General features: G+C 34.7%; 1 protein-coding gene across 1 annotated transcript in view; it reads right to left on the bottom strand.

Moving 5' to 3' along the window:
* Positions 1-124: 124 nt before the first annotated feature.
* The window catches only part of Taf4b (TATA-box binding protein associated factor 4b), a 138,489-nt gene continuing 113,439 nt past the window's right edge, over positions 125-25,174 (bottom strand). The window contains exon 15 of the mRNA XM_027935756.3: positions 125-1,917. Coding sequence (XP_027791557.2) covers positions 1,750-1,917 — 168 coding nt within the window. The 3' untranslated portion in view covers positions 125-1,749. The remainder of the gene's footprint in view (positions 1,918-25,174) is intronic.

The following is a 25,174-nucleotide window of genomic DNA, read 5'->3' on the forward strand; positions in this document are numbered from 1 at the left end:
CCAATGCCTGGCAAATTTGAGCCCTGAAGGGACTGGTTACTAATAAAACCTGGTTTTCAAAATCAGTGAGTGAGAAAAGTTGTTATTATAATAAAATAATCATTTTAATGAAGTATTTGAAATAACTTTAAACATCTGATCAATAAGATTATACACAAATGTAGGAGTATGCTGCACTTTACAAAAAAAATAAAGCTAAGCATTTAAATATACAAAAACAACTTTGGGTATAGATCTCTTTCTTAAAGTACTCTTTCAACACATACATAATTTACAGCATTTTACATAATAACTTGCTGAAACAAAAACATGTGGCCAATTTAAATATTACTACAGTATAGAAGATGGCTGTAACAATCCCAGTGGGAAGAACAGGGTGAAGAGTAACATATGAGGTGTTTTTCTCTCTACATTCCTTTACTAAGAAGTCCAGCATTTCCCATTTTAAAAAAATCTTCTTGGAGGATTTAAGCTTTCTTTCTGTATGTGACTCTAATAACCACTATATATATATTTTTTTGCTATCCACAATACACATTGGTGGAATTAAAAATAAATAAATAAAGATTAAAAAAAAAAAAAAGAGTGTTTGCTCTTTGCACATATGCTTTTTCCTCAAAAAGATTCATGTAATGTGTTTCTCACATTTAGTGCCAGGATCCCAAGAGTGAGATGCTGACAGTACCTTTTAAGTACAGAATCCAAGAGGGAGTCTTTTGTTTAAAATTTCTCATCATGAATTAGGATTTTCTAAATGTACCAAGATGTTTAAAACTTAGGATAACTAAAAGATTTTACAAGAGAAGGAACTACAAAAATCATCTTCTTGGGTTTTAAAATAATACAAAAAAAAAAAAAAAAACCACCCTTTGAAAATGTTTGATAACCATTTTCCTTTTTAGTTGGACTGTGATTTTTCTCCCTTCATCAACAGAACATGTACCAGTTTATTAGGAGTTCCGATTCCATCCCTCCATCCCTGGGCACACGCAGCACACTTCCTGTCTTAGGATTCCATTTTCTTCTTCCCTTCATTATTCCTTCCAGTGCTTCCCACCTTTCCCATTTTCCAACAGGGTATATAAGCAGCAGCTTCAACCGTAAGGTTTTCCTGACAAGGACGTCCCCCAACTTGGTATCAGAAGCAGCACATAGTGAGATTAGCCAGAGAATTAGCAACCTCAGGCACAACCTGTCCCCATGTGTCTTATCTGGACAACAATGGGGCTCAGCCAACCCAAGTTACCAAAGGCTTACTCTGTGGCCTGTCACCTTCAACTAGAGAAGGTGACCACTGTCATAGTTAGCTAAGCAGCTTCTGATTCCAGCCTAGAAAGCCCAACACTTTGAGATAGGCTCAGTGTAGGACAAAATACCTTTTCTTGGTAAGTGGTAACTCGTCTTTTTTCCCACATCTCAATGCAGGAGGTACTAAGGGAAAGACACCTCATGGCAAATGAAGCAGGTAGTAACAAACGGAGCCTTAACTTGCTATAATTAAACTCACAGGTGGGCAGATGCTACTTCTCTGTAAAGGGTACTGCACAACTGATTTTCAGAAGATCAAACTGAATTCTCAGCTATAAGAACCCCATGAGCTGTACAGGTAAGATTTAGTAAAAACTTCTAACTGTAAACAGTGGTCTTTCATACTGGTGACTGATTTTCCAGAAAGAGAGATTTCAGGACAGTGCATCTCTTTTTTTTGTCTTCTTTGGCAGTAAATAGCAAGGATCTGGATGGAAGCGGTCACTTCAGAAGGGCAAGGTACAGAGCTCGAGAATACTTCATCTCCCTTTCCTGTTCCATACAGAATATCAAGTCCCTGAGGCAGACTCTCGTGATTCTTGGACGAAGCAACTGTTTGGCGGCTGTCAGGCTTGATGCCCCGGAAGCAAGAAAGTTGTCTTTTAATCCCTAAACAAAATAAAAGGAGAAGCAGTTTAACTTAAGGATCTTTCACAAAGGAAAGGTCTGTCAAGTCTAGCCCACTACCCTCTGGGTCCTGGAGATCAGGCATGCCGGATCTCCAAAGGCCACCCACCTCTTCCATGACCTCATTCTTTCAGCTGGACCCTGGCAACAGCTGATTTCATAGGTGTATGAATTCATTAAAAACTATTAGATTGTACACTGTAAATATGTGTAATCTTTTGGATGTTGATAGTAAAAGTAAAAATAAGACTGTGCTTTGAATGGGTCGCCCTGCCCCCCCCACCGTCTGTCGGAATTCTCATGTTCAGTTACTTTACATTGTGTGACAATAATTTGTATATCACCATCACATGCCCCCAAGACCAGAAGTTTTCTGAGGACAGAGATTATCATTTTTGTTCCTTCTAGGCTGAACAAAGTACAAAAAACAACACAGATTATTCAATAATATTTTCTGCATTGAATCTGCTGGTTCAAATCAGAACCAAACCAAACCAAAACAAAACCAAACCCCAGAACAACCAATGTGAGCATCATTAAAAAGAATTAGTGAAACTCAACACTCTTATATTAAGACAGTTTTTAAATAATAATGTCTATATACTAATATTTTAAGACAAAATTGAAAGAAATTAAAAATAATTCTCAAAAGATAATTTTATAAAAGTAAAATCTCTTAATTCTTTCATTTACCATACTTGTTTCAAAAAACATGTCCATTGAATTGGCAACTCTCCTTTATCTGCTCAAGACTTATACAAGATATTTAACAAACATAGGAAGCAAATCTTTTTGTTCTCTTACTATTCTTTTATAACCATCAATTTTTTTGTGTGGTGCTGGGAATTGAACCCATGGCCTTGTGCATGCAAGGCAAGCATTCTACCAACTGAGCTATATCCCCAGGCCTAACCATCAAATTTTAATTAACCATGCCCTTCACACTTCTGATTGAATTGTTTTGATGAAGGGGAAGGAAATTCTTTAGGGTCTCCAAATCACCAGGGTGAAAAATAGTCAACTTAATTCCATGCATGTTGGTAGAATGACTTGGGAGGTACTTTATCTGATAGTCAAGTAACACTTTCATAAAAGGTACTATCCAGTTTTTGAGAGATGGGATGTCACAATTGTATTTCTACACTCATTAGGTTAAACTCATTCACAAGAAATCATGGAACAAATTTTGGAAAGCCCATGTTTTAGAAGAGATGGATGCTTGTCATAAGTAGCATATGGAGAAAGAGCAAAGACACACCAAACAGCAGATCAAAGCCGGGGTCCTATTAATTCTGGCAGCAACTTTTGTTTTTTTTCTGAGTGTCATTATCATGTAATTGCTTTGCTTCAAGAAATGTGAGTAAAGTCATTCTCTGTAGGCATCACTACTCAGGGATGGTACAACTTGGATGTCGCCTTAATTACTATAAATTATTACTATCCAAGATCTTTGCAGAATAGGCCCCCCAACTCAGTTTTGGAAAACTGAATAAAAGTATACTTTAGGAAGAAAGTTAGTAAAATATGTCATTGGCAGAGAGGGGCAATTTTCTTGTTTATAGGAGTTATCTGTTTAAAACTACAGTATATTTAAATAGAGGCACATTCTTTAGTTACAAATTAGACATATTATGCTAAAGCTAAATCTATACATTTTTAAAAATGTTTCCTACCAAGAGTTTGTCTAAAATTAGTGTTATATTTATCTGATTTTTTCAATTAAATGGCTAGATGGATACTATGTCTCAGCAATTCCACTTCTATGTAAATACCCAGGAATGTGTCATATTTTAATCAAAACTCATGTACACGAATATTAGCACTACCAATCCCAATAGTCCAACTAGAAACAACCCCAATACTTAATATAAGTGGAATAAATTGTGGAATATTCATACCATGGAATATTATACAGCAATAACAAATGGGTAACATGAATGAATATCACAAAAATGTTAAATGAAAGAACACAGACACATATATTGTATGATTCCATTTCTACAAAGTCTCCGAACAGATAAAGCTATAAAGGTCCCAACAGTGAGTCCCATGGGGCAACTAAGAAGTGACTAGAGGGGACAGGGGTCTTCTCAAGTTCTGGTGATGTTTCCCCTCTTGATCCAACTACTGTCCATGTGGACACGTTCAAGATGTAAAAATTCAGTGGGCTTATGATTTGTTTACTGTCTGCATCAATGTTACATTTGGATACAAAATTAAATTGCTACCTTTTTTGTTTTCAATCTTATTTTGGTAGGAAATAAGAGGAGAGGAAAAGCGGGGAAAGGAAATAAAAATAAGAAAAAACTTGTTGTGCATTAAAAAAAAAAAATCACCCCTAATCATCTGGGGTAAGGAACAAAGGGGGTCACAGTTCATGTTTGTCATGTGACAAGCCTGAAGGATCCAGGCGAAAGAGCAGTATTATAGCTGCCAACAAAGGGTTGAAAAGGAGGTCATTCCAACAGGATGCAGCAGAAGGCCTGAGGCAAAGTTATAAATGAAACAAACCCCAAGGGACATTCAGTAACCCACAGAAATGTCTTTCATAATTCACAACTTTACAAAGGTGATAGCATTGTCTTCCCCCAAATAGTGACTGACTTAGAAAGTTAATCTTTCTGAAACTTGGATACAAAATATACATCTAGCATCTTTATTCCCTTGCCTTATGGTCTAGAAAGGATACAACTCTGATTTGTTCGCTTCATAATGATCTGCCCAGAAAAATCAGCTACCTCTCAGTTATCCAGAGAAGGGAGTGGAGTGTACACTGATAACTCAGAACTAATACCAAACCCGCCTTTCTGCCAGTAATTTTGATCTTCCTCCCCAAAGCTGACTATGTCTGACCTGTGGTCACACTACACTGTCAATGCCAAAGAACACTAACATAGTTAAGGACAGAGTTTTGAGAAAGAATAACAGGCTCCTGTCACAATGCAATGCTTATTTCTAAAACAGAGGAACGGTTCTCCCACTCAACTCTCTGGGTTAGGATGTTCCTTAATCCGAATTCTTCACCTGGATAGAAAGAGGGTAAAATGGAAGATGAAAGAACCAATTCACTGACCTAATACATAATTACCCTAGGAAGCCTAAACAAACAAATGTAAACATAATCCAAAACTGCCAGATTGATGGAGTTAGCCTTTGTTAATTTGTTAAATTATATCACCAAAGTTTCTATTTTTATAAAACACTTTTGAAGAACTCTTTTACTCTTAAAAGAAAAACATGAATATAGTCAGTTACCAGTTTCAGAGAAATAACACTGTTGTAAGAATGACATTAAATAGTTAAAAATATTCAGTCATCCAAATTCTTATCTCCTCAGCTTAATAGAGCAAGTGCTGTGAAATGAAACTTTTGTATTTCTTTTCCCACGTTTCCTTAAGGTTAGGTGATTGCTATACCAAGATGTAGGAACAACAGCATTACGATTCCTGTGGCCTCAGGAATACTGCTGAGGTCCTCTGACTTCATATGGGTCTGTGTTTACAAGTGTCACCATCCCAGGTAACCTAGCTTCATGCTTGTCCATGCTCTGTTCAATGCAAAATTATCTGAGTTATTGGGCACAGAGCTATAGTAGGCAGCACAGCAGTCAACATCAGTTGTTGTTAATTTTATAAGCAATTGTAGACAAGCAATTTCTCTGTGCATCAGTTTCTTCATCTGCAAACTAGGGACAGTAAACAGCAATAATCTCATAAGGTCAGTTTGAAGATTAAATGAGAACAGTGCCTGACACACAATTCTCTCTAGAAATGTTGGCCTTTAATGATCATAATGAAATCATCAGTCAGCTGGGAGGCATGGAAATTCACAGGAAAGAGCATAATTCTAGCTCCAGACCTTTTCTCCCATCCTCTAGTTAAAACCGGTTGGATTTTCCTGCCCACATCCTTCTCTTTCAAGTTCTTGCTAACGTAAGAAAAATAGTTCATGCTGTCACACTTATCTTGTTTCCCTCAGTGAACTTTTTGAATTTTAGTGGAGCTTTGAGTGCCTAAAGCTAAAAAGTAGACAAAGAGGCATTTTAGACAGTGGCACATGAATGAAGGATATATCCAGGGGCAGAAAGTTTTTCTTACATCCCTGCAATCAAACAGTGGCAGAGCTTGCTGCTTTTAGTTTCTAGAGCCTTATCAATACTGGATCTAGAAGCTAAAAGTCAATCCATTTCATTCCATTCTTTGAATAGTAAGGCTAAGAAAACAAACGTGTCCTGGAATTTTAACAGTTAACCAAGAACAAAAACTGGGGCATTTAAAACAGAGGAGTTGAACAGCAAAAATTCACTACCTTTCTCATACTTTCCATCCACTTAATCCCCTGCTACCAGACAGCTCCTAAACTGTAAGGAGGATAAGAACTGGGCATGGGGAATAGGGAATAAAATAAAGATATGGAACCAGAATAAAAATTGGACATAAGACTCAAAAGCAACAATAAATAGAACTGCCCTGGATGCCTGATTCAATGGAATGTGAACACTGAAAATACTTATCCCAAAGACGGAGCTTTCTAGGACTTAAAGGCAATGCAGAGTAGAAACAACTGAGCTTCGATATTGACTGCCCTCTGCTGGTCAACAAGCAGAACTTTTGAAGCAACTTTTGATCTCACTTTATCCACCTTCATTTTACTCCCTGAGTTATTTCAGAATACAGACAACGCTATATGGCAATTTCCGCCCTAGAATTTGGGGGGCTGGGGTTGTGGCTCAGTGTTAGAGCACTTGCCTTGCATATGTGAGACGCTGGGTTCAATTCTCAGCACCACATATAAATAAATGAATAAAATCAAAGTCTGTCGACAACTAAAAAACAAAAATAAATTTTTAAAAAGTCTTTTACAGAAGTAAAAAGACTTGTGTAACATGGAACCATGGGCTTTGAGTTCTCATTCTAGTTCTGTAACTGTGAGAGAGATGGATAATATTACTAGTTGCCATATGCTAACGACCAACCCCAAACCTTGATATCAAACAGAACACTTTCTTAAATTCCAGACCCTATTGTTCAATTTTCTGATGAAGTTTCCAACTTAAAATACTTTAAGGTATTTTAAATTCAACATGTTTTGAAATTTCCCTTTCTCCTCTTTATTTCAAGGAATGGTAATACCACTTAGATGCAATGCTCAAGCTAGAAAACTGGATGACATCCTCAACCCTTTCTTCCTCAATGGTCTGACACTAAACAATTCTACCTTAACAGTTTTGAAACATCTACTTTTTCCTGCATTTTCACTTCTAGTATCTCCTGCCTAGATTACTTCAATAATCTTCAAAAGACTCCCTGTATATTTGGTATGAATATTACTTCCACTGTAATGTGAATGATATCACTAAAATAAAAAATTACCTGAAAATATTTTTTCCTGCTTAAAATGTTCCACTGGAAAAAAAAATCACCTAACCAACCAAGTCTAAATACCCGCACATGACAGACACGGTCAAACATGCACACTAAAGCCTCCCTCCCCAGTCTCTGCTCTCATTCCTTTCTTCCTGTCCCAAGCTACTGATCATAGAAATAAATTTTTGCCTCTTTTATCTAGACAGCTAACTGCATATTGCATTCTCTCTTCCTAAAACCCCATTCTCCAAGCCATCTGTCCTATCCTCAAGTCACATCACCTATGCTCTTTAGAATTCAACTCAGACATTACATTTCCCCAAGGCTCGCAAGCACAAACTTACCCCAGATATACACAGGCACAACTCCTTTGTACTTCAGTGACATCTTGTATTTTCCCTACCATTACATGTCTTCAGGGCAATGCAATTGCCTCTAACTTACCGCTCACTAAAGGGGAAAGATTTTGCACCTGAGAATATTGTATAGTTTTTGTCTCTTGGTGGTAACCAGGCAATGTTTGTAGGATGACCATGTGAAAAGTGTCACCCAATATCATCACTTACACAAATGAACAATGAAAATGAACCATGTTATAGGCTCTGGACCTTATAAATCAAAATCTTGATGTCATTCTTGGCTTTAAGTCAAATAAATCTGAAGGATTTACGTTGGTAAAGCCATTTGTACCCAGCCCTCTGACAACCTTTCTCAACTGTTCACTGCCCCCCAAGCTGCCACTAGATGAGTTATTAAAAATGGTATTTTATTTTTTACATTTTCTCTGAACAGTGAGAAAGTGATTCAAACCACCAAGTAGTACAACACATATGAAGAGCAAATAGTGAAATAAATAGTCAACACTGAAGAGCAATGTGACCTGACTGCTTCCTATGGCTAGGATGAAAAGTCAAGATAGGACTTGCCCATTTATAACTGTGGTTGTTTTCTCTACATGTTTACTAAAGCACTCACATTAAAAACTCATCTAGACTATGTCCAGAGATCAGTTTAACCTACTATTTTGTTAAATTTTCTTCAAAGGACTACCAGTTAAACATTTTTCTTTAAAAACTAGCTTTGATTTTATCCTTGAAGAGCTGTGAATTTTTAAAAAGTCTACAATATCGATAAGGGTTGCTGTGCCTCACAGCTAAAGGTATATTTATCAATACCTTTAAATATATTGACAGTAGCTTTGTTTAGAACTCCAGTAATTCTACAATTGGTGAGTTGTAGACAGGCTGATAGCAAATATTACTAGAAAGAAATAAGAATTTATTTAAAAACTGAAGGCACAGAAATGGTAAATATTAGTTTTCTAAACTCATTGTTTTTCCTTTCATAAATTCTTTAAAGGATATATGACCAAGTAATAATAATTTATTGTGAAGGTTGGAATAATTAGAAGTAAAATAGGTGACAGCAATAATAGCACAAAGGGTAGGGGTGTGTGTGTAACAGAATCATATGGTTCACAGGCTCTTACATTATATGTGAAACAGTATTAATTCAATGTTGACTAGTCAGTTACAGATGCATATTTAATCTTTAAACAGTAGATACAACATCATTAGGAAATAAAAAGAGGTACAGATAAAAAGGCAACAAAAGATATAGAATGGAATACTAAAAATACTACTTGATTAACTTAAAAGATGAAAAAAAAAGGTGAAACAAAAGTAAGAGGGGACAAGTAGAAATAAATAGAAATTCTCAGATGAAGCCTACCATATCGTTAAAGAAAAAACTAATGCTAATACTCCTCAAATTATTCCATGAAATAGAAGGGGATGGAACACTTTCAAATTTGTCCACGAAGGGCTGGGGTTGTGGCGCAGTGGTAGAGCGCTTCCCTAGCATGTGTGAGGCACTAGGTTCTATTCTCAGCACCACATACTAATAAATAAATAATTAAATAATTAGAAAAAGAAAAAGAAAAAAATTTGAATATGAAGCCAGTATCAAACTCATACCAAAACCAGACAAGGATATGCCAAGGAAAGAAAACTACAGACCAATATCCCTGATGAACTTAAATACAAAAAACCACTTTTATTTGTTTTGTTTTGTTACCAGGGATGGAACCCAGGGGCACCAAACAACTAAGCCACATCTCCAGCCTTTTTTATTTTTTATTTTGAGACAGGGTCTGCCTAAGTTCCTTAGGGCCTCGCTGAGCTGCTAAGGCTGACTTTGAATTTTCAATTCTCCTACCTTGGCCTCCCAAGTCACTGGAATTACAAGCATGAGCTGCTGCCCAGCTTACATGCAAAAATTCTTGATAAAATATTAGCAAATCTTATTCAACAACATATTAAAGGATTGCATATCATGACCAAATTGGTTTTATCCTAGAGATGCAAGATGGTTTAACATATGCAAATCAATTAATGTAGTTCATCACATAAATAGAATTAAGGGGAAAAATTACTAGTCATCTCAATACATACAGAGAAGGTCTTCAACAAAATTCAGCATCCATTCATGATAAAAACACCGAAGAAACCAGGGATAGAAGAAACATACCTCAACATTGTAAAGGCTATAATATGAAAAAAACCAAAGTCAATCGCACAGTAAATGGGGAAAAACTGAAAGTATTTCCTTTAAAGTCCAGAGCAAGACAAGAAGATCCAGTCTCACCACTCCTGTTTAATACAGCGCTAGAAATTCTAGCTAGAGCAATTAGGCAAGAGAAGGAAATACAAGAGATAAAAATTGGAAATGAAGAAGTCAAATGATCACTGTTTACAGATGATATGATCCTATACCTAGAAGACCCAGAAAACTCCACCAAAAGACTGCTAGAGCTAATAAACAAATTTGGCAAAGTTGCAGTTACAAAATCAACATACAAAAATCAACAGCTTTCCTATAACGCAACAATGAACCTGCTGAGAAAGAAATGAGGGAAACAATTCCATTCACAATAGCCTCAAACAAAAATGAATGCAAAACAAACTTGAAATAAATCTAACCAAGGAGGTAAAAGGCCTCTACAATGAAACTACAGAACACTGAAGAAAGAAATCAAATGCTCAGAATCAATGTAATTCCCATCAAAACACCAATGACATTCTTCACAAAACTAGAAAAAAACAGTCCTAAAATTGATTTGAAGGAACAGAAGTCCCAGAATAGCCAAAGTAATCCTAAGCCAAAAAAAGCAATGCTGGAGATATCATGATACTTGACCTCATATTACACTATAGAGCTAGAGTAACAAAAACTGCATAAAAAAAACTGCATAAAAAGATACATAGACCAATGTTACAGAATGAAAGTCATAGAAAAACCCACACAGATACACTCATCTGATCCTTAACAAAGGTGCAAAAAAACATTGGAGAAAGGACAGCCTTTTAAACAAGTGGGCTAGGAAAACTGGTTATCTCTATATGTAGAAGAATGAAGCTAGATCTTACCTGTCTTTCTTTTTTCATTTATTCTAATTAGTTATATATGACAGTAGAACACATTTTGATTCATTGTACACAACTGCAGCACAACTTTTCATTTCTCCGGTCCTACATGATAGACCTCATCTCCTACCCTGCATAAAAATCAACTCAAAATGGATCAAAGACCTTGGAATTAGAACAGAAACTGCAACTCCTAGAAGAAAACATAGGGTAAGTGTTTACCCTATATGGACATGGACAACGACTTTCTCCATAGGACCGCTAAAGCTTAGGAAATAATGCCGACAGTTAATAAATGGGATGGAATCAAATTTAAAAGCTTCTGCATAAGAAAGGAAACAACCAGGATTCTGAAAAGAGAACCTACAGAATGAGAGAAATCCTTTGCTAGCTACTCCTTTTACAGAGGATTATCTCTAGAATATTATAAACAACTCAAAAAATTTCACACCAAAAAACCACATAACCCAATTAATAAATGGGAAAATAAATTAAACAAATACAAATGGCCAAGAAATATATGAAAAAAGTTCAACATCATTGGCATTTAAGCAAATGCAAATCAAAACTACACTGAGTTTCCATCTCATACAGGCCAGAATGGCAGTCTTCAAGAATACAAATAATAATAAATGCTGGAGAGGATGTGAAAAAAAAAGGAACACTTCTAGACTGTTGGTGGAATTGTAAATTAGTACAGCTGCTATGGAAATCAGCATGAAGTTCCTCAAAAGAGTAGGCATGGACTACTGTGTGACCCAGCTATATCACTTCTAAAGAATCAATCATCATACAACAGTGACACAGGCATATCCATGTACAATTCACAATAGCTGTACAATGGAACCAGGCTAGGTGTCCACTGACAGAAAATGGGTAAAGAAAACATGGTATATACACACAATGGAGTCAGCCTTTAAAGAAAAAAAAAGGAATTGTGTCAGTTGTAGGAAAATGGATAGAAATTGAAATCACAATGTTTAGTGAAATAAACCAAACTCAGCAGGTCAAGGGTCATTTATTTTCTCTTATATGCAGAAGCTAGAGAGGAAAAGAGGGAAAATTGGTGCAAGGGGCAATCTCAGGAAAATCAGTAGAGGAAAGGGATCAGGGGGTGAAGGGAGTGATATAGACCAAATTACATTGTTATATTGTATGCCTGTACGAATATGTAGCATCATTATGTAGAACTGTATAGTACCAAAAAAAAAAAAAAATGTGAAGAGAGGGGAAAAAAAGACAATTGCAGGGAGATTGGTAAAGTAGAGGAAAGGGATGGGGAAGGAGGAAGAGAGGGAAAGGGAAAAAACACTGGAGAATGAATGATACTGGCCAAATTGTTATGTTGTGTAAAAATATGAATATGTAACAACAAATTCCACCATTATACAACTATAATGCACAAATAAAAATATAAAAAAAAATAAAATTAAAAAAAAAGATGATCCTTTGGCCAGGTGAGGTGACCTGGCATGCCTGTAATCCCAGGCATTTTGGAGGCTAAGGGATAAGGATTGCAAATTTGAGCTTAGTTTTGGCAAGTTTGAGGCCAGGCTCAAAACTAAGCAGGACCATGTCTCAAAATTAAAATTAAAAAGGGGTGGATATGTAGCTCAGTAGTAAATTATCCCTGAGTTGAATCCCTAGTAGTGTTCCCCCCACAAAAAAATTCTTTGAAATTAGGGAAAAACAATGCTAACAGCCAATTTTAAAATCACGGGCAAATTACCTTTTTAAAAAGCATTAACAAAAAAAAAAAATAGTTTGGGGCTGGGTTATGGCTCGGCAGTAGAGTGCTCACCTAGCGAGTGCAAGTCCCTGAGTTCGATCCTTAGCACCACATAAAAATAAATAAGTAAAATAAAGGTATTGACAACTACAACTAAAAAATAAATATTAAAAATAAATAAGTAAATAGTAAGATGATAGACTTAAATCCAATCATAATGACAATTACATTAACATGAACATTCTAAAGCAGAATTCAAGACAAAGAATATTATTAGAAATGAGGGTCACTTCACAATGATAAAATGGAAAGACATAATAGATTTGCACCTAAAAACAAACCATTAAACAAGAGAAGCAAAAACTTATAAATAGACAAATGTACAATCATAGTTTAAAAAAAAGAAAAAGCAAACACTTCTTTCAGAACCAATGGGAAAAACAGCCAAAAATCTAAGTAAGGACAAGGAAATCCTGCAGACATTAACTCAACACTGCAGAAACACACACCCTTCTCAAGGGCAGAGATGACATTTATCAAGGTAAGTCATGCACTAGGCCAAGTCATAGCAAGCTGAGAAGGAATGAAATTACTGACTCTGTTTTCTGACCACAATAAAAATAAGAACATTTGGAAATTAAAATGACATACTATTAAATAATCTGTATGCCAAAGAAGATAACACCAAAAGAAAATTAGAAGATATTTTCAAACTAAATAATAATAAAAACAAATATCCAACATATCAAAGGATCTGAGGGTGGAGCTAAAGCAGAAAGATAAAGGAAATGTATAGCTTTTAATGCTTATGTTAGAAAAGGAAGGTATAAAGTCAATTATGCAAAATCCCTACTGAAGAAGTTGGAAAAGAAAATATTTATTCAATTCATGTAGAAGAAAGGAAGTAATAGAATAGAAATTAACACAATAGGAAACAGATGAAAAATTTAAAAAATTTAAGCCATAAGTTAATTTTTAGAAAAGATTAATAGACTTATGAGGCATGATAAATAATTTTGTGAATGACCTTGCCAATGTAGATGAGTACAAAAATTCTTTGAGAAATACAGCTTTACAAAAATCAATTAAAAAAGAAAGAGAAAATCCAATATTGAGCATTCCTCACAAAAAAAACTCTAGGATTCACTGAACTTCTGTCCAAGTAGGAAATGAGACCAATCCTACACAAACACTTTCAAACAAAAATAGAGGAAGAAGGAACATTTTCCAATTTATTTATAAAACTTCAATCAAAAATAACAAGGACATTAGAATAAAAGAAAATTACAAACCACTATCATTCATGAACATGAATGTAAAAGTTCTAGCAAAATAAATGAAACATAACTGAATCAGAAACATGTAAAACCAATTATATATTATGACCAAGTGAGATTTATCCCAGGATTAAAAGATGGGTTCAAATTTTAAAATCAATACAAGTCAAGAATAAAGAAGAGAACTCATATACTAAAATAAGATACCCAAATTCACACCCCTGACAAAACTTAACATTCACCATAATTGAGCTCTCAGCTAGGAAGAGAAGAAAACTGCTCTATGAAAAACTTATCATCAATATTATAATACACAAATATAAATTTAAGTATGTATATCTGTTTTATGAGACAGGATTTCAGTAAATTGCTCCTGCCTCAACCCCCCAAGTAGCCGGGATTACAGGCATGTACCACTATGCATAAATATTATGTATCATATTAGGAGTGAAATGCTGAATGCTTTTCCTCTAAGATTGGGAATAAGGCAAAAATGTCTGCTCTTACTAGGCAAGAAAGGAAATTAAAAACATAAAAATGGAATGGTGGAAGAACTATTATTCTCAGTTGTAGATAACATGATTGTTTAACAAATCCTAAAGAATTTACACAAAAAACCCTCTATAACAATTAACCCGTTATGTTCAATCATCTCAAATGTTGAACATCTATTAAAAAACTAAATATAGTATGTGACATATAAATACATATAATTAGAAAATTAGAATATAATTATATAATACTAATATATATATAAGTTCCAGGTTATGATTTATAATCTATTTGAATGCACCTGTGTACCATTTTGTTGAAATACAGAATTAAAAACTAGTGACTTAGTGGGTTAAATGAAGTTAGCAGAATGGAGGATACAAGATCTATACAAAATTCAACTACTTTGATATATTAGCAACAAACAACTGGCAATGATAATTTTTTAAAAAATACTATGTCATCCCCACCTTACCAGACACAAAAATTATATCATGATAGATCAAGGATCTAAAATGAAAAAAAAAACTATATAAAACTTTTAGGGGAAAACATGGGATATAAAATTATTTTTTAAGGACACAAAAAGCAATAATCATAAAAAATTTAAATTATATATTATCAAAATTAAAACCTTTGCTCTTCCAAAAACACTAAACAAACAAAAATACTGCTAATGGGAGTGTGAAATAGTACAAACAGCTGGAAAACAATTTAGAGTCCTTTGTAAAGTTAAACATACACCTGTCCTATGATCCAATGGTTGGGGATGGTGAAAGGCATGATGGAACTTTCTGGGGGTCGTAAAAATGAAGTAATAGGGGTAGAAATTAACACAATATATCTTGATTTGGAATAGTAGTTACAATTAAAACCAGCAAATTTTATTGCATACAAGCTGCATCTCAATCTAGAAAAACAAGTGCAAATTTCATTTAAATTTAAAATTGAGATTTTGAAGTCATCCCTTCCTCAAGATATCCACCAACTGGAAGGACAACCTACTCTTCTCTGTGTTTTGGTGTACTATGGTATAAAAGTTTCAGAAATCTGTGATGTTAGAATTCTATATCCACAAATACACACAAAAGCTTACTCCGATATCTATGTGGAAAGTTGTTTATGAATAGTTTCCTAGAAAATATTATAAGATTCTAGAATATAGTTAATGAAATATTTTAAGTATTATTGAAATGCACAAGAAATTTAGTTATCAGTGTATCTCAGTGGTGGTGTTATTACAATTCTGGGTAGACTTAACTGGGTGAATCTGCCCCTCTCACACTGCACAATGTCAGTCCCCCACGCCCCCAAAAGAAGTCTGGTATTATTGGCCCCCAGCCACCAAGTGTTAGTAGCACACAATTTACCCCATACCCTGCTGAATCACTGTGTCAAAACAATATTCTACACACTTCTAAACAGCCCACAGGAGTAGGAACTGCCCCCAGTTGAGAATAGTCTATAAGCTAATGACCAAATGCATATGTAAGCAGTATAAAAAAATCACCCAATTAATAGACTTAATCTACCTTATCATTCTATTTCCAAAACAGATTTAATCAACACTACTCACTTAATCTCCATGGGGAAAAACATATGTTTTATTTGCTATATAAGACTGACTTGATCAGATGAATAATAACTGATTTTGTTGAAATCTCTAATTAGGGAAACCAAACATAACCACTGAAAGCACATTAGAAATCAAATTACTGAGTAGCAGAAAAGGTCCAGAAGATAACCTGTCATGGACAGATCCTGTGAAAGGTCCATTTATGGGTAATCATGGGCTTAAAAACACATGAACACACTTTATTCCTATGGTGTCCTTTGTGGCAAAATATTAGGGAACAACTGAAATTTCCTTGAATTTCAGCTCTAAATCAAGCAGACATAATCTTCTTCATGGTTTGAATATTCAAACTTTCTTTCATGTTACAATTAAAATACAAAATAACCATTTATGGGCTTGTTAGAAGGTTTGTGACAAGGTCTGCAAGGCTACTAGCACTTTCCTCATATATGCAGAGTTATGAAGGGGCATTGGTTTCTCAGATATGACAACTAAAGCCAGGTACAGTAGAGTATACCTGTAATCCCAGCAGCTTGGGAGGCTGAGACAGGAGGATTGGGAGATCAAAGTCAGCCTCAGCAACTTAGCAAGGCCTTGTATCTAAATATTTTTTAAATTACAGATGGACATAATACCTTTATTTATTTATCTTTATATGGTGCTGAAGATCGAACCCAGTGCCTCACCCATGCTAGGCAAGTGCTCTACCACTGAGCCATAACCCCAGCCCTTAAATATTTTTAAAAGGGGTTGTGGCTCAGAGGTAGAATATTTACCTAGCATGTGTGACGCACTGGGTTCAATTCTCAGCACCACATATAAATAAATAAAGGTCCACTGACAAAAAAATTTTTTTTAAAAAAGTTGTGGGGATGTGGCTCAGTGGTTAAGTGACTCTGGGATCAACACCCAGCACTACCCGGCAGCCCCCTCACACACACACACAAAAGAAAAAGATTGGACTTTATTTCTACAGAGATGTTCAAATAGCCAATAAGCATATGAAAAGATGCTTCATATCATTAGTCATTGGGAAAATGTAAAACAAAACCACAAGGAAATATACTTCATATATACTAGGATGGCCATAATTTTAAAAACAGACAATAAAAAGTACTGACAAGAAGAAACTGGACTCCTTTAGCTTTGTGGGTAACAAAGTAAAATGGTGCAACTACTATGAAAAGCAGTTTGGCAGTTCTTCAAATATTGAACATGAAATTACCTTAGTCTCTGAAATTCCATTCTTAACAATGTAACCAAGAGAAATGAAAACATATACACAAAAACTTGCATATGAATGTTTATAGTAATATCATTCATAATAGTAAAAAATTATAAATAATCAAATTTTCATCAATTGGATGAATAAATAATATTATGCACATTATTGCTAAACCATTATTCAATCCAATACTGAAACATGCTACAGCATGAATGAATCATGAAAACATGAAGAGAAAGAAGTCAACACAAAAGACTACATATTGTATGAGTCCCACTTGAATTACATAAATATATATTCTGAATAGACAAATCCTTAGAATCTCAAAATAGATGAGTGGTTGTGAGGGGCTGAGGGAAGTGACAAAAATGGCTAAAGAAATTTATTTTTAGGGTGATGAAAATGTTCCGGGATTAGATAATCTTGATGACTGAATAGTATTGTCAATATATTTAAAAATACTGAATCTTGCACTTTAAATGGTGAATTTATTGTGCGTGAATTGTATCACAACAAAAACCTCAAAACACTAAAAATTGGCACAAACTGATGAGTCAAAACAAAAGACCAAATTCAAATAAACTCTTCAAAATCAAATTATGTTTACTCTTCCATTCAATAGTTTATGGAATTCTTGGGGAAAATGTGTAAATAGGAATTCCAATGCCATTAGAAGGTACCATTGCAAATACACCTAAAACAGATTCATTGTTTTTCCAGGAAACCTGGGCTTTTACTGGTAAGATTAAGTGAAGATCTGAATGTCCAATTTGGATAAATTGCACAGAGAAATTAACCGTCATTTAAACTAAGGAAAGGTAGGCTTAGTAATAGACTAACAACCTAACAAATGTTGCTCATTAGCACTCATCCATCATTTTAGAAAGCCCTCTAAATCCTGATACTTTATCATAGGTAATACCATATAACATGCAATGCAAGCTCTTCATAGTCACTAAAGTGTGAACCAAATAGCTGCATAAGAGGATGAAACAAACATTACTGGTGCAGCATTAGGGAACACTTGCAAGAATGTAACTGGCTATGTTAGAATACTATAATTGAAGGAGGGAAAAATTTGTATAAATTATGGGAAAAGCATGCATATACATAGGGTTTCAAGAAAGGCTTCTGGAATCCATAAAACTCATTAGAACCATCTTAAAGCATGACAAGTTTTAAAAATTAAACTTTCTTAGCATAAGTTCATCATTAAGCAAATTATAAGTGCTTTGAAGAAAAAAAATCATATAAGGCCTGAAATATTACATATAAACCATCATTAAAATATAATTTGCCCTGAGAAGAACAGTGACCAAAACACTTAATATAGCAGAGGAGTATAACAATAAAAGTACTTCAGGAAAAAACAGGAATCTTAAAGGTTCACCGATAGTTTTGTATGAATAATTTGATATTTTATATACATATATCATGCTGATTTCCAGTTCAATGACACGTATCTATGGCCAACTGCTAAAAGGATCGCTGTGCTATCAAGATTGTCCTTTATCACGGGCTCCAAGTACCCTGTAATCATGCAAGGCAGAAAAGGACACAACAGCATAAATACAACACCACTGTTATAAAACTACAACTTTTTGGACTAGTAACTTGCAAAAAAGTTGAAACCGAGTTCCATTCTTTTTACCATTATAGTACAATTTGGCAAATGAATGAATGAATGAATGAATACAAATGCCATCTCAAAGAGTCTATTATGCTTCCTAAGTAAAGGATGAAAAGGAGATTAATAATTCAAAAGACTGAGATAACAAATGGTGTTAAGGAATAAAAAATCTGATACTGATGAGATGTTAATAAACAGATACTTTCATATCACACTGGTAGGAAAAAACTAGGTCAATTTGGACAAGCAGCAATTGGCAATAAATATTTTTTTTAAAACTTGATAATAAATATCCATTTGGCCCTCCAATTCTATTTCTGAATTTTTTTTTAAAAAAGGACCAAGGATTTAATTGCAAATAGGTTTGTACAGCATTATATTAGAACAAATAGGTTTGTTCAACAAAAGATGAATAAATTATAACATGCCAAAGAAATGTACAAAACAATGGCATATAAAATATACATTATGGACCAGGGTTGTGGCTCAGTGATAGAGCACTTGCCTAGCATGTGTGAGGTTCGATCCTTAGCACCACATAAAAAATAAGTAAATAAAATAAAGTTATAAAAAAAGAGTAATTGTCTAAAATATGTATACACATTATATCATTACATTAAAAAGATTACCAAAAGTATTATTACAATATGAATTTTGTAAAAATGTGATAGAATGTGGATAACTTTTCTTTTACATTTTCTATAATACGTATTTATTTTGATAAAAACAAACATTTTTGATTTAAAAATTCATATTAACAATGAAGGGACAAACTAAAAGAAATCACCAATCTGAGAAGTTTAAAGGTTTAATTGACATGAAAAGTGACCTGAGAAAAGTTTATAGTGAAGGGTCCACTAGAAATAAAATAGTAAGAGGACAGAATTGACTCCAGATACTGTATGAAAAACAATGGCTTTGGAGCTCCTGACTGGGGCCATGGAACATAGCTGCGTTCATGGAAATGGGGACATTCTCCATTTTATTAAAATAAGGTATATGTTTCCTTTAAGATCCAAATGTGCCTCTTTGTGATGGCACAGGCCAGATTCAGCAAGTTATCTTTTACCTTGGAAAGAGTATCTTATGCTCTGAATCATTAAACCCCTATAAAGTTCATTCAAGATTCTCAATTTTGATGGGATTTATTGCTCAACATGCCTGCACCTTACCAAAATGTTTGAAGGAGTAATTACTTCTTACTCACCAGAACAATCAGAATGGTATTAATATAATGGACTGATATAATTTGTGTCAGGAAGAGGCTGTCCAGGACCTCAGACTATACTATCATATAAGATTTGATGTAACCCTGAGGTTTTATGAGGCTAATAAAGGTGCCCTGCTGGCCTCAACAGCTAAAAGCAAACTGATTCTGATGGTGAGGAACTGGGTTTACTAATAGGCACATCAGAAACAACTGTAATAGAAACCACCACCTGATAAGTTTACAATAATCCACTGTCATTCTCAAAGATGCACCTGTCTTCCTCAAAGCCAAATGAGGACATAGTAGAAATCACTACTTCAGCATTTTTCAAATCCTTAGTATTTTGCCAGGCAGATGCAAATTTAGTGGCTTGTACTTTCTCTCACTTCCATGGGCCAGAGAACCAAAGGGAGAACTCAGCTATTGAATACATCTATTTCAATTATGCATTCCAGAAATGTGAAAATATCTCTAGTGTTGGTTGAGGGGCCCACTGTGTGACAGACCAGAGTCAAACTCCATTGATATTGATGGAAAATAGTGTTGCTTTAGGTCTTCTAGAATTCATGTAAGAAGACACTGACTAGAATCCCTTTTAACCTTAAATTTCCCCTTCTCTAATGCACTATTACCCTGGCAACAGGCTGCAGGCAGATCCTTGGAGAAAAGGCTTGATTTACAGTATAAATTTTTAGATGTGTGGCAGGGTCTGTGTTCAAGAGGACCAGGTTTTCTCTTAATTCAAAGGTTTTTTAGTCTGTGAACTGGCTTATGTTTGGGGACTGATTAAGGGCCTATATATAACTCTATGTACTTGTTTGTGTGATTATTCCAAAATGTTTAAAATTTTAAATTTATTGAAAATTATTTTAAATGTTTTAAATTAAGATAATATCACAAACTGAAAATCGGGAACAAAAAGAATTTTTTTTCTGACATCTAATTCACTATATAGAAAAAATTTCTCTTTCCTAGCTTTTGACAAGCAAACAAGCAAAAATTTATTTTTCCTCTTTCCAAGGAACCAAAAAACACTCTGAATGCTTAATGGATCATTTGGGTAGATTAATTTCTCTAACAGAGATAAAGAAACATCAAAAGTTGCTACAATTTCCTTCCTTTTAATATAAAATTGTATATACACCTACTTTTAACATAAATTTTAAGGATTTCACACTCATGACCCAAGTTTAAAAAAATCTGACCATGATTTAGTGAAATCTTATTACTTCTTAGTTAAAATATCCAACACTAAAAGGGGCTAGACACAGGAAGAGCTGTTGTGATCTCGCCATCTGCTGCAAAAACTAGTCAAAAAGCACCAATCCCAGGAGGCTCAAATCAGCTAGAAATTTACACCACAGTCTAATTCCTAGAGGCCTGTAGCTTTTACTGACTTAATCCAAGTCATACTTCTCTTTACCATACCTAGAGTTCTTCTGTTTAGACAAATCCAGGGAGACTTAACAGGCTGACCATCTATTTTAGACCTAGAATATCATGATTGACTCGTCAATACCAAATATCTGTAACTCAGACTATTCTGATTCCTGAATTGGCTTTACTAACTCTGACAGTAACAAAATCCACCTTATCTTTAGCAATTAAGTTCTGCTATTTGTTTCTGTCACCTGGGATTCCATCATTCACAATAAATTCAGGGAGCCTAGTTTGATGGCAGGAGCTCCCCTTCATAACCGGCTTAAAGCAAATAGCAGAGCTGTTCAAGGTTGCTGAGGTTCCCTTCATGAATGTATTTCTCCTAAGTATGATAAAAGAAGTCTCCTCTGGACACACCAGAAGGACATATGTGATCAAGTCTTACATGATAAATTTCCTCTGTCATCTCAATCTCTAAAGCCTTTGGAAACAAATATGCATACTATACAATACAACTCTATTGTCACTTAGTTTTGGCCACCTTTGGGTCTTTCAACCAACCCAAAATAAACACTTATTAAAAGCCTTTCATAGCCCTCTGACCTAATATCTTCTATCAAAAATCTTTGTTTGGTGAATCCCTATCAATAAAGTCAGCCTGGTCCAACTTTATAGCCTTCTACTCTGAATCTATACTCAGGTCCATTCATTCCATCCCCGCCACTTCCCGCCGCCCCAGGATTCAGGCAAAACCATGCAATTTGTGTCATCATGGGTCACACTTCGTACCACATCCTATGGACACTGTAAGATGAGCCTGATTATAGGTATAGAAGTAATGAGAAGTAGTGAAGGGAGGTTCTAAGGAAGATCAGTAGTCCATTTGCAAGGGAAGCAGTCCACTTACCTTCAGAGACTAACCTCCCTTAGACAGGGCTAGAAGGACTGGCACAGATGGCAGGACAAAACTGAGGAATTAGGTACCCACCTTCATAAGAATCTATTCATATTCCAGTTCTCAATTTTTGGTTTCCATTTTCCCCCCACAAAATGTTACAATTTTAACACAAAAAAATCGGACAAGACTAGAAATTCAATTTGTGTTATGATTCAGTTACCTGCAGGAATAGATTTTAGATTTAGTTTCCAGAAATCTCTGCTTTTGGATACAAGAAGTAAAGATTTCTCTTAGGGCAATCACAGAGGCTTTAATTTCCTTCTGTGGATTCTGAGCTCAGAATTTGAAGCCTTTTCTTTGCCTAAGTTCTCCAGTGTTCTGTGAAGAAAAATACCTATCCCACAACTCATGTTTTCACTTAAGTGTTCTGTGGTAGTAAATACCTGTTGTCCTAAAAACTGTGCCTTCCACGGGCACTTGATTTTTAGTGTCTACAATTGGTAATTACTTTTTCACTGAGTGCCATGGACTACCTTGTCACCTTTACTACTAAAAACAGGGTAATTATTATCTTTAGATCTAATTAGAGAAACAATTCTACAAAACCCAGAACTAATTCAGGAAACCATGTTCAAGGTGCTATTTCTCTGTAGCTAATTACAGTACAAATTTCTACATCAGTTAGCATTTGCTCAGAGAATACAAGAGATGATATAGAATATGGAGATTTGGCTACCTGTAATTGTGAGCCTGGTTAGACAGCTTATGTTCAGCTGTCGACTCTGTATTGGTGCTGAGTTTAGCTCAATGTTTGGAGAAGCCCAGAGAGGAGGAGCTGAAGAGCCCTCCATGTCAATGATGTTTGCAAGGACAATAACGCCTAGTATACCCACACCAATCTGCCAAATACAAGACAATGACTGTGGTTTCACTTCTACTTTTTAGAATCAAAACACCGCAAGGCCCATGAACTATGAAAGAAAAAGGATTCTGGGAAACAGTTCTAGATTAGCTAATCTGACCCAATACAAATTTAGCACACTATCTTCTTTTTTTTTTTTCCAATATTTACTTGAGGTTGTCATGACTAACTTGCAATTCTTCTAATATCGCTTATTTCTGGCATCATATTTTCCATTTCCAAAGAGTCATTCACTTTCTCTGATTATTTTAAATTAGTCTTCTAATTTTGTACAATGGTTGTGATATATTCCACTTCCTTTCTTTTTTCCTTTTTTTCTCCCTTCAAATTCCTTCTGCTTCATACCTTGTTTTTCTTCCATATTCTGCCTTTTATTTTCTGCAGAAGAGGCTTTCCTCAACTAACTGGTAATCCTTGCCAATTTTTTCATATTTAAAAGTCACATAACTATTAAATACTACCGAATACTTATTGCTATTCTTTATTCTTGCAAATAAAGATCATTTATGGGGAATTTGGGGAGAAGGAAAGATAAACCCATAATGTGCAATTCAACACATTTCACAGAAAGTCACTAAAGATAGCTGACCCCAAAAAGTCAATTTTTAAGTTGAGATTTATATTTAGGTCACTTATAGATAAAGAGGTGGATATGTTTAATTTAGAATGAACAAAACAGAACACAAAAACTATACTTTAAAATATAAAGAACTGCTTCTTTATCTGAAGTAATAAAATTCTCTAAATTCTACTGAATCTATATGATACTGATAAACAGCATTAGATGACAACAAATTGGTTTAAACCTCTCATAAGTCTGCTATGATAATAGCAAACGCTGAACACTTGTCTGTTATCAGTCCTCACTGACACCTCCCCCCCCCAAAAAAAAAGTCTGGTAGAAGATGGGGGTAAAGAATGGTTACTACCTGAGCCCCTTAAGGAAATGAAGATAAAATTTGGGGCTTTCAGATCAGTAGCCTTTTAGTTAAATTACTTAGTATCTTTCCAGATGGAAGAATCACCTGGAATGGCAACCAGAAGGAGATACCTTTCTTTGAGAAATAGTTTGTCTCAAACTATATTAAGGCTTTGGTCTTTCTAAAATCATTTCAGACAATATTACAATTATAATCTAACCATACCCTCAAGTGATAAGAAATAGCAAATATGGTCAAGAAAATAATGTCCACTTAATGTCATCCAAATATCCATAACAATTCAATCTGGTTTTCTGTTTCAAAACATACACATTTCTATTATGGAAAATTTTCTGTAAATGATTTTAGTATTTAAATAAATATTTAAAATCCAGGTATTAAAGGGTATTTCAGAGGTTCCCAACACTTCTGTACCATGTTTCCACATAGAAACAGAACCTCAACTTTGAGGACACTTTGAAATGGTAGAGATGCAATAAATAAAAACTGTAGTGACAAACATTTATAAATGATCATATATGTTGCTAGCAAGGGAATGAATAAATAGGCACTCAGTGGTAGAAAATGACATGATATTTTTAGATATTGCTATTTTTAGACATGATATTTATATTATGAAAATATTTATTTATTAAATTTTAGGATGTACATATACTTTGACCCAGAATTTCTACTTCTAGAAATCAATCCTACAAAATAAATGAGTTTATTAAGATATAGATGTTCATTGTTTATAATAAATAAGTGAAAATATTCTCAATGTCTACCAATCAGTGGATCAATGAATTATGACACAAGAGCAGGTACCTGTATGGGAAAATGTCTTTCATAGTTAATTTATGTGTCAGCTTGACTGAATTTAGGGGTACCCAGACAACTGGGAGAATATTACTTTGTAATATAAGTCTTTTCAGATGAGACTAGCATTTGATTAGTAGACTGAATATAAAAGATCCACCCTCACCATTTGGGAGGGCATGATCTAATCCACAAAGGACCCACAGAGCAAAAAGATAGAAGGGCAAATTTGCTGTCTTCTGGAACAAAGACACTCATGCTCCCCTGCCTTTAGACATCAGAGCCCAGGTTCTTACTCCAGAAATTATACCAATACTCAATTCTCTTCTGCCTTGGACTGAGAGTTACATCACTGGCTCCCCTGGTTTTC

This window comes from Marmota flaviventris, chromosome 16 (assembly GCF_047511675.1).
Source record: "Marmota flaviventris isolate mMarFla1 chromosome 16, mMarFla1.hap1, whole genome shotgun sequence".
NCBI classification, from domain to species: domain Eukaryota; kingdom Metazoa; phylum Chordata; class Mammalia; order Rodentia; family Sciuridae; genus Marmota; species Marmota flaviventris.